At 42.2% G+C, this 11458-nt stretch overlaps 1 protein-coding gene across 1 annotated transcript; it reads right to left on the bottom strand.

The window, feature by feature from the left end:
• Positions 1–3510: 3510 nt before the first annotated feature.
• Positions 3511–6859, bottom strand: LOC149470000 (uncharacterized). The gene is made up of 2 exons (XM_089668369.1): positions 6791–6859; positions 3511–5565 (listed from the first exon to the last, which is right to left on the bottom strand). The coding sequence occupies exons 1-2, from the start codon at positions 6857–6859 to the stop codon at positions 3649–3651; spliced, it is 1986 nt and encodes a 661-aa protein (XP_089524495.1). The 3' UTR covers positions 3511–3648.
• Positions 6860–11458: the final 4599 nt, after the last annotated feature.

Below are 11458 nucleotides of genomic sequence, written 5' to 3'. Positions count from 1 at the left end.
GTCCATCCACCTGGCTTTCTTGAAGCGTACCCCAGAGCAAGATATTCTAGAACAGACTTGCAGCACTGTGCCAGGGAGAACTGGTTGGGTATGGCACATAGCAGCCCTCTAACTTGTAGTCCCTGGGGGTGGAGAAATACTCACACTGTCCTTGTGTCCTGTAGCTTTGGTTAAACTGCTTTCAGGTCTTTCACTGAGCTAGTTTCTCTCCCGACTCATTCAGAACCCCCCCCCCCCCCCGTCTCCAGTGTCCCCTCCCAGGCTACACAGCAGCTCACCTCAGTACTCCATCTTCCACCTGACTCCTCTGCTGGCCAGGCTCTCTGATATTTCTGGGATAATTAGGCCACCTTGCCAGGCCTCCTACCTTGTGATTGGCCAGATTCCCATAAATATTCAGATCAGCACCTTCTGGTCTCCACCCAATAGGTTCTAGAAACTTCTCCAAGCTTCTTGGCCAAGGGGGAGATACCAGAGGCCAGTACTGTAGAGTTCTCCTGTCTAACCTATAGTATACTCACCAACTCACAATCTTCTAACACGCCTCTGACTACACTACCAATTAATGTACACCAGAGTGTGCTACATATATATATCCGGTTCCTGCCCGTCCAATAGCACAAAGGCGGCCAGGCGAGCAGCTCGTCCCTCCGGGTAGACGCCATATGGCGTCCTTTCAGGCAAGCACAGTGTGCCTGCCCGCAGGGCCGCTCTGCGGCGTGATCCGTCACCGGCTGTGTACCTGGGACACGGCCGATAACAGATTTGTGTACTGGCCCCGTTTCCAGTACCATGTGACCTGCTGTGACCAATCAAAGCAGGTCACATGACAGTTGTATAAAATGGATGGCTTCCTTTCATGCCATCCATTGTATACTAGTGTGTCTAGCTGTGAATGGTCACAGCAATCACATGCACAAGCTGGGCCAATCACAGCTCAGCTGTGTCATGTGATTAGCTGTGGCCGAATCACAGTTAAGCACAAAAAAAACCCCTTAATGAATCGATGTCATTCATTCAGGTAAATGCTTGCTTATAGCAAAGTACCGTATTTTTCGCTCCATAAGACGCACTTTTTTCCCCCCAAAAAAGGGGGGAAAATGTCAGTGCGTCTTATGGAGCGAATATAAAGCGGCCGGTCCGGTATTTCTGCCGCCACCATGTCAGAATACCGGGCCGGCCGCTCAGCTGTTCTCTCCTGCAGGGCCTTACCTGTTCCTCGCTCCAGCGCTGCACAGTCTTCCCGCGCTTGCTTCTGTGACAGCCGGGTGCCCACTGCGCATGTGCTGCGCTTTGTGAATGATCCGGTGTCTTCTGGGACACATGACAGGTCCCAGAAGGCGCCGGGCCATTCACAAAGTGCAGCGCTTCTTGCACATGCGCAGTGGGCACCCGGCTGTCACAGAAGCCGGCCCGGGAAGAAGAGGGAAGGACAACTCCGCGGAAGTGGGAGCGGGTACCTGTCAAATTCAGGTACCCGCTCCCCCTCCCTCCCCAAAGGTCAGCAGTCTCTGGTCATTCCCTGCACTGTCTGCAGTCTCTGGTCATTCCCTGCACTGTCTGCAGTCTCTGGTCATTCCCTGCACTGTCTGCAGTCTCTGGTCATTCCCTGCACTGTCTGCAGTCTCTGTCCATACCCTGCACTGTCTGCAGTCTCTGTCCATCCCCTGCACTGTCTGCAGTCTCTGGTCATCCCCTGCACTGTCCGCAGTCTCTGGTCATCCCCTGCACTGTCCGCAGTCTCTGGTCATCCCCTGCACTGTCCGCAGTCTCTGGTCATCCCCTGCACTGTCCGCAGTCTCTGGTCATTCCCTGCACTGTCCGCAGTCTCTGGTCATCCCCTGCACTGTCCGCAGTCTCTGGTCATCCCCTGCACTGTGTCCGCAGTCTCTGGTCATCTCCTGCACTGTGTCCGCAGTCTCTGGTCATCTCCTGCACTGTGTCCGCAGTCTCTGGTCATCTCCTGCACTGTGTCCGCAGTCTCTGGTCATCTCCTGTATTGTGTCCGCAGTCTCTGGTCATCCCCTGTACTGTGTCTGCAGTCCATTGGTTCAGAATATTTTTTTTTCTTGTTTTTTGCCTCTAAAACCTAGGTGCGTCTTATGGTCAGGTGCGTCTTATGGAGCGAAAAATATGGTAATTCTTTGCTATAAGCAAATTGTGTAAAAAAAATAAATACTGATCACTTCCCCAAAGTAGTACAATGTTATTATGGTAACATTGTACTACTTTGGTCATAGTGAAATATGAAAAAATATTCTTTAAAAAAGAGAAAAAAATGTAATTAAAAATTTAAACTAATAAACAATTTTTTAAAAAATTATATATTTTTTTTTGTACTGTCACCAGTCAGTGTCCCTGATCACTGCTATGCCAGTTATATGATGACATTGTACTACACTTATGACAGTATGTAAAAAACAAATAGTGAAAATATTTTTTTTTATTTTTTCATTTTCCGAAAAATTATGACAAACAAATTACAACTTCAAAAAACTTGCCTCTTATGAAATACGTCGGACTGTCTACTTTGCAAAAAAGTGGTTATTTGGGGGATATCTGTACTATTCTGACATTCTTGGACCTCAGAAACTAGATTGGCCGTCAGTACTTCAGGATTGATCAATATTCAGATCTATACCATAGTTTGTGAACTCTATAACTTTCCTACAAACTAAATAATACATCCTAATTTAGGTATTTTCACCAAAGACATGTAGAATACATATTGGCCCAAATTTATGAAGAACAATTATTTGCTTGCAAACCTGTGTAACAGAAACAAAGAAAAACATGGGTTTTTTTTTCAAAATTTTCGGTCTTTTTTTGTTAATTTAGCAAAAAATAAAAACCCCAGTGTTGCTTAAATACCACTAAAAGAAAGCTCTAGTTGTGTGAAGAAAATGATAAAATTTTAGTTTGGGTACAGTGTTGTATGACTGCGCAATTGTCATTCAAAGTGTGAGAGCGCTGAAACCTGAAAGACGGCTGTTTTGCCTCAAAACAAAGTGTTTTTAACACTACTACAATCGCTCACTAATACACGGATTAGGCTTAATAAATATTAAAGCAAAACATGATTTATTGAATAAGTTCTGTTAGTATAATAACATAAGAATTGTCAGAATTGCAAATCATATTTAGAGCATATTATAGCAAGAATAAAGCATCAATACATCACCGGATATTGTAGCATCACCCGTTGCCCAACGATTGGGGGACTCTCAGCAATCAGCAAAGGGGAAATCCGGGAAATCACCGCAAGGCACGTCTGCCGCGTCTTCAATGAGTCCCAAATTCCCCTAGAATCCCCCGTCTTTTATATACATAATTTGCAGTGTCCTTGTTTACTGCCATGCGCAGTAGACTCTATTTGTGTAACTATTGTGAGTATGAACCTTGACTTGTTCGACTATATATCTTATAACTATAAATCCTTGACTGATTGCAACTGCACATCTGGTAACTATGAATCATAGATCTAGCCTTGATAGATCTTAATGTCCTTGTCTTATTATTCTAAACTCTAGTTACCCCTCCACTGATATATCCTACTAAAATTATGGCAATTGAGTGTCAATCATCCTTCACACATACATTCTATACACCCATGTCACATATGTATCACAATCGGTCCTTGATTGAAACTCAAGTGACATAAGTTGCCATGACCATAATTGGTCGCTTGCAAAATAGCTTGTAAGCTATATAACAGTTCCATAGAGTTAATAAAACTATTATAATCATAATAATCAGTAGAGGGTGAACCAGAAAATCCAGAACCTTAGTAGCTGAAGGGGAATAGCCTAGAAACACATCCCACCAGTGATGGGAAGTAGCTTCCGCTATACTAGACCCCACTTTTATCAATTTTCCACCTACTATGGTCGCAGTCACAATGTGTTGTGCAATCGTCTTATTTAAATATTTGATATGTTGTTGGACTTCTATTGATTCATTCATTAATTGTTTCAAAACCGTTAAATTGAACTCCCAATTGGGGATCTCCAATGAAAAACCCTTCCAATATTCTTGGACTGATTCTTCCTTGTCACCCTGTAATATAAAGGTTTCATTGTGCCAAATTAAAGAAGACAGGTTACTAACACAGCCTGAGAAGGGAACTCTCATTCCCTTTATCACGGGAGTGTTGGTCACCATACACACAGTTTGCGGAGCTATTTCAATCATCATCTCATAGGAAATTGGTAAGATGGTCCATTTACATATATTTACAGTGTTCTGTAACAAGCATGGCTCATATACAGAAGACTGTTGCTTACAGATTTTTCCCTCTAAAGTATCATCGCAAAAAGAAAGATCATGAGTCTTATTATCATTATCTACATGGGTGCCATATAGTTCTGGGCTCCAATAATGTTGAGCGCCAGGCGCACCAATAATCAAAGGCATCACAACAAATTTACACATTATAGTTGATTTAGTAATATTATACATTATTATTGTCCCAAGGCAGGTAGTGTCATTACAAATCATCTTTTGAGCATCCAAATGTATCCACATATCTATGGGGACATTCTTGTTGAACACGGTCCTCCATACTAATTCATTACCGGTCATCAACGTAGCCTGCATATTAACTTTTTGTTGTTGCTCATACATGGTTTGCAATGTACACACTGTCCAGTTAATAAATTTTGCAACATTAGTGTCAAAACCTTTTGCAAAATTATTTGAAGCATTTGTTAGATGAAGCATCATGTTATCAACTCCAGCAGCCTTACTAACTGGATGAAATATAGTAGGCATCCATTTAGCTTGCATAGTTAAAGCATCGTTAATCTTACTCCCAGCATTAGACATTCTATTTGCTAGTGTTTCAATATCAAACCCATTTAAGGTTCCTGTTAGGGAGCCGTAACCCCCAAGCAATGTATCATACCATGCCCTCTTTTTCCGTTTCATACAGATTTTTACAGTACTTGGGAATATTATTTGAGCATGTATAACAGTTTTCTGTGCATGTTGACCCACTTTTTCACATGTAGAAGGCAATCTTTTAATATGTCCGGGGTCGATACGAGTGGTGTTTGAATTTACGAAGATTAAGTACTGACCCCACCATGGTCTTCCTTGGATTTCACTGGCGTTGGTACAAGTCATAATGATTGTCTCATTAAGAGCAAACTGAAAAACAGTACTTGCTTTGGTCTTAGTGGTACAGTTTCTTGTTACAGACCTCCTATTTGCAGCTGACAAATAAATGAAGCTTGCTTCCTGTTGGCAACAGCAAATGCTAACTTCAGAGATTACATTTATCACACCTTCATTTCCATGAACCGCATATGTTGGCTTGTAACCCTCTATTGGAGCTCCTGTCCATACAGTACCATTGAAGGTTATATTTAGAATGAGGCAGGGCTGATTAGCTGGGCATATAAAATCATCTTGAGTTCTATTCGTACGCATGCTTTTCCAACCCCAGCTCATTCTGGCATTGCCGGTATCTGTTACTTTAACTCCCGGAGTCCACGCTCCGACCTCTAATTCCACCAACCACACGATACCAAGGATTCCAAGACTGAAGGTAAGTACATTGTTGCTCTGTGAAAGACAATACAGTATGAATCATTCTCGCAAATAACATTTTCCTTGTGGGACATATTCCCACTTTTCTCTGCCTGGTTTCATGATCAGTAGGGTGCGATCCTTACCCACAGCTATTACTTCTGCAGGTTCCGGGGGACCAGATGCCCCCTGTACCCAAATTTTAGCCCCCACATTAACTGTGTTAGTAGAGCCAAAGCCTTGGTCTCCTCTAACCGTTAACTTTGTGGGAGCTTCGCTTTCTTTAATGTTAGCGATATACAAAGGAATCAAAAGTAATTGAGCTACTCGGTCCTGGGCTGGTAAAATCATAGCTTCAGTGCTAAGGTTGATTATCACTACTTTGATTTCTCCCTGGTAATCAGCATCTATTACTCCTCCCAGAACTACTGCTCCTCGGACCGCCATACTTGATCTAGTTGCTAATTGGCCATAATGTCCCAGAGGAATCTGACAGCCTATTCCTGTTGAGATTATTCTTACCTTTCCTGGTGGGATCACCACGGTCTCAATGGAATATAGGTCCAATCCAGCTGCCTCTGGAGATGCCCTAAGAGGTGTTTTAGCTTTCTCATGCATTTTCCAGTATATCAGGGTTTCTATTTTTACTGCATCAATGGTCAAATTAGGTGTCAACATTCTCATTAGAGGAGTGGTAGAATCTGTCACAGGTCTATTGTTAATCATCTGTAAGGCCTCTGACAGATTATCTCGCCATTGACCATATGCATCAGACCCTTGCAACTTCTTTAAAGTGGATTTTAGTATACCATTCATTCGCTCCACCAACCCAGCTGCTTGAGGGTAGTAGGGAATGTGGTACACCCATTCAATGTTATGCTGCATGGCATAATCTTTTACCTGTTGTCCTGTGAAGTGGGAACCATTGTCTGTCTGAATTTGCAAAGGAGTTCCATAATATTGGGTTATCACTTCTATAGTCCTCAAAGTACTCCACTGAGTAGCAGCTTTGCAGGGGAACCCGACTAGATAACCTGAGTAAGTATCTACCGCCGTGCAAATATACTTACATCCCCTGCTTGCTGGGAGAGGTCCAATGAAATCCATCTGCCATATCTGACCTGGCAACTTACCTCTTCCAATGTGTCCCATCACTGTGTGTGGGACTTCTCTATTTTGTACATGTTGACATACTGGACATTTAAGGATGATGGATTTAATTATGTCCATAGTTAATGGTATCCCCCTTTCCTGTGCCCACCTGTAAGTGGCCTTTTCTCCAAGATGTCCACTTTTTTGGTGAGCCCAAAGGGCTGTACCCTGCAGCCATGTTTCCTGAATTTCAGCTTCTCTTTCTGCATCGGATGTTTTGAATATGGCTGCAGCAGCGTCTGCTTGAGAATTAAACAAACGTTCTAATGAGTCAAGAGGGACATGAGCATCCACATGATAAACAGTTACAGTCATGTTTTGAACAAAACTTTCAATGTCCTGCCATACCTCTTTTCCCCACACTTCCTTACTATGTATCATCCAAGCGTTCTTTTTCCAGTTCATCATCCATGTAACTAATCCATTTGCTACTGACCATGAGTCAGTATATAAATGACACATTCCATTTTGTTCTTGTTTTAATGCCAAAAATACTGCATATAATTCAGCATATTGACTGCTCTTTCCATCACCTTCTGTAACCAGAGTTTTTTGCAATTTAGGATTAAAAGCTACTGACTTCCACTTCCTTTTTCCTGATACATACCTGGCTGATCCATCAGTGAACCAGGCGTGTTCTTGTTCCTTTTCTGTCAACTCAGCATAAGGCCTTCCCCAACTTACTGGTGACTCTTCCACTTGCTGTGGGGGAGAGGTAAGAATACCTTCTATAGGAATTTCTGCTATTTTTTCATGTAAAGAGGCCACTCCCCCCTCTCCTCTCTTGGCTCTTTCTGAAATGTACCATTTCCATTTAATGATATTTTGTTCCTGAGCATGCCCAATTCTGTTTGATTTTGGGTTAGACTGTATCCACTGCATAATTGGGATTTGCGGTCTTAGTAGCACGGTGTGACCTATGGTCAACTGTTCAGTATCAACCAGTGCCCAATAACATGCCAACAACTGCTGCTCGAGGGGAGTATATTTTTCCCCGGCCTCCGGGAGTTTTCTGTTCCAAAATCCCAAAGGTACTCTCTTACCTTCCTGTTTCTGCCACAAGGACCAGTTGGCATAATTATGGTGCACTGATGCATGTAGTTCTACCTCCCCGTTCTTCATTGGCCACAGATCTACTGCCTGTTGGATAGCCTGTTTGGCCATATCAAAGGCAGTCTGTTGTTCTTCCCCCCAGGTAAACTCATACTTTTTCCTAGTTACCTTGTAAAGGGGGCCTAGCAGTTGACCAAGATGAGGTATGTGTTGTCTCCAAAACCCAAATAATCCAATATAGGACTGTGTCTCCTGCTTGGATTTTGGTGTTTGAAATTCAAGAATTTTTTGTCTTGCTTTGGGCAAGATCTCTCTGTACCCCTTATTCCACTGTATCCCCAGGAATTTCACTACCTGAGATGGACCTTGTATTTTGGCCGGATGGATTTCCCAGCCTTTGCTTTGCATATGAGCTATCAATTTCTCTAGTTGTTCTTTTACCTCACTCTCAGAGGTTCCTTGAATCATAATGTCATCAATATAATGTGAGATTTGCACACCAGCCGGTATATCAAACTCATCTAAATGTTCTGCCACCGTCCGGTGACAGATAGTAGGACTGTGCACCCACCCTTGTGGGAGCCTAGTGAAGGTGTACTGCCTTCCCAGCCACGTAAAAGCAAATTGATCCTGTGCTTTCTCTTCAATAGGTATGGTGAAGAAAGCATTAGCTAAATCTATCACAGCATACCAATCTCCTGAATGTGCCTGAATGTGTTCTACAATGGTAATAGTATCGGGAACTGCAGCAGTCAAAGGAGGGGTATATTTATTTAGTTCCTGATAGTCCACGGTCATTCTAAAACTCCCATCACTCTTCCTAACGGGCCAAACTGAATTATTCCAAGCAGTGGTGGTAGGCCTCATTACCCCAACTTCCATAAGGTCTTTAATGGTCTCCCCAATTTCTTTATGTCCCCCTGGAATTCTATATTGTTTCATAGAAATAAGCTTCGTTGCCGGGGGAATATGGACTGGTGGCATTTTGACCTTTCCCACCACTACCGGAAAACACTCCAAGTCTGTCTTTTTAACACCAAAAGTGAATTTTCCTGTCTGTAAATGTAAAGTTAATCCCTTCAATACATCTATACCAATAATGTATTCTTTTATAGGGACTATAAGCACAGAGTATTTTCTTATTGGTAAATTTCCAATTTTTAAGGCTACTTCTGTTTGTACACCTTCTGTCACTTTTCCTCCCAACCCTGATATTTTTACTCTGGGGCCTTTGAATTTACTCGGATTCCCATAAATTAAAGTAGCCTCCGCCCCCGTATCCACCAAGGCAGGTACTCTTTGTACATTACCCCCCCTCCAATGAATACCTAATTGTACATATGGCCTATCATCCTTTTTAATCCATATGGGGGCTTGGCTATTTATTCATGCTGACTGATCCTCCGAATCAAGTTCCATCAAATCCAAATGAGGAGCAGAAGCAGCAGCAGAAGAAGTCACTTTAGTTTGAACCTTTGAAGCTACCATAGTTGCTATTTCCTCCCATGGGTACAATTTTTGGAACTGATTCCAATCAGGAAATCCTCCTATACCTGATTTCTCTTTATCTTCCTCCTTTCCTCGTTTTACACTATCCCGATGTTCTTTTAATCTTGTATTATCTTTTTTGTCTATTTTTCTCTCTGACAATACCTTTTTGTTTGTACAATCGCCACAATACTTGTGTATCCTTCCCATCAATATGTTCCTTAGGGACCCCAGCTTTCAGGAGGGCTTGGAACATATCTTTTCTAGATGTTCTCTGTTGATTGGCTGGTGCAAATCCTTTCTGATCCCCATCTCCTCTATCTCTTTTTTCTCGGGTTTTAGGATCCCAATCCCCCATTTCCTGTAGCTCCCTCATTTTTTCCACTACCTGTTGAATAGGTTGATTCACCATGGATAATAAAAGAGTCATAACCACATGTTTATAGGCAGGAGGGGCAGTTCTGATAATTTTATTTCTCATCCCTACTGTCAATAGTGTATGCATTAAATCATAATCTGCTACCATGACTATGGCTGTTTTCATAGCTTCCTCTTTTATCCGCTCAATCCCGTCCCATAAAGTATACCAAGGCTTATCATTAGTGGGCCAATCAACTTCAGAAGGGTATTTTTCGTTAAAACCTGCAGCGACTAGCGCAAACAAGTTCAGCTGTTGTTCCGGATGTTCCTGGAAATAGGTTCTCATTACTCCTTGGACCACTAGGTCTCGAGATATGGTTACAAACTTAAATGAATCCCCTATGTCCAATAAAACACCATTAGCCCCTTGGTCATATAACCTGACCATCCATACTATATCACTTTCTCCGGGCCGCTGTCTAAACCGTTGTAAAATATCTTCTACCTCTACTTGCGTGAAATCTTCTAGCCTAACTCTATTCCGTATAATGGAGGTAGGTTCCATTATAGGCTGTCCCTGATCATCCCGTACTATTTGTCCCTGGTCATCCACCCTCTGCCTAGGAGGTCCATCCTCAGTAGTTTGTTGCCTCCTACTTATAGGTCTAGTATTTTTAGGTGGGTCAATTTCTGGGTCTGGGCAATCCAGTCCTCCAGGGCAATCATCCCAATCATCGCTAGATGAAGAATCCCACACATCAGCGTCCCATTTATCTGGATTCCAATCAACTGTAGCTGCTGCTATTGCCCTGTGGACTTTCCCACGGTTCACCCTTTCCCTTCATTTCCTATACTTATTTTGGGCCACTTTTACTGCTGCTATCTCGGCTATATTTTGATAATGTTCTAATTTATCTTTCATCAATTTTTGCCCACATTGCAGAAGAACAATTTTACCTTCCTGTTCTATGGTCTTCTGCTCTAGCTGATGGTAATCCTTCATTACCTGATGTAATTTCTTATGAATCTTCCTGTATGCAGTTAGCAAAATCCAACTGCGTCTGCCTAAAGCTACTACATCACCTGCCTTGGCAGGGATCCCCTCGAGTACATTTACAACATCAAGGGGTTCGATACCTTTAAACTTACTATCCCATGATTCTGCCAACCCTGCACCTGACAATTCCTGTGCTAAAATATCATATGGAGCCTCGGTCCAGCCGGGAATCTCCACCTTATCAATCTTACTCTTCGTTTTTCGCTTAAACATATCTGGTTCTTTTCTAAAATGCCAGCTAGCTAAATCTCCAAAATTTCTTGGCAAAATGACAAATGTCAATATTTTGCACAGAGGCCCCCTGGTACCTAGGGGTCAACGTGCAAAAATCAATTTTTTTATATCACTTTCTTATCTTAAAATATATAATTTTTTTAAAAACTTTTGCAAAATGTCAAATGACAATATTTTGCACAGAGGTTCCCCTATGCCTGAGGACCAATGTGTAAATATTACTTTTTCAAACAACCTTTCTTAATAGGAGGTATATCTACCTGGCATCCTGCCGACTACGCCAATTTATGTTTTGCCTCAAAACAAAGTGTTTTTAACACTACTACAATCGCTCACTAATACACGGATTAGGCTTAATAAATATTAAAGCAAAACATGATTTATTGAATAAGTTCTGTTAGTATAATAACATAAGAATTGTCAGAATTGCAAATCATATTTAGAGCATATTATAGCAAGAATAAAGCATCAATACATCACCGGATATTGTAGCATCACCCGTTGCCCAACGATTGGGGGACTCTCAGCAATCAGCAAAGGGGAAATCCGGGAAATCACCGCAAGGCACGTCTGCCGCGTCTTCAA

Source organism: Staurois parvus, unplaced genomic scaffold (genome assembly GCF_062004578.1).
Source record: "Staurois parvus isolate SC_StPar_1 unplaced genomic scaffold, SC_StPar_1.0 ptg000056l, whole genome shotgun sequence".
In the NCBI taxonomy this organism is placed as follows: Eukaryota; Metazoa; Chordata; class Amphibia; order Anura; family Ranidae; genus Staurois; species Staurois parvus.
The sequence above is the reverse complement of the archived record's forward strand: the minus strand, read 5'-3'. Positions and strand labels throughout refer to the sequence as shown.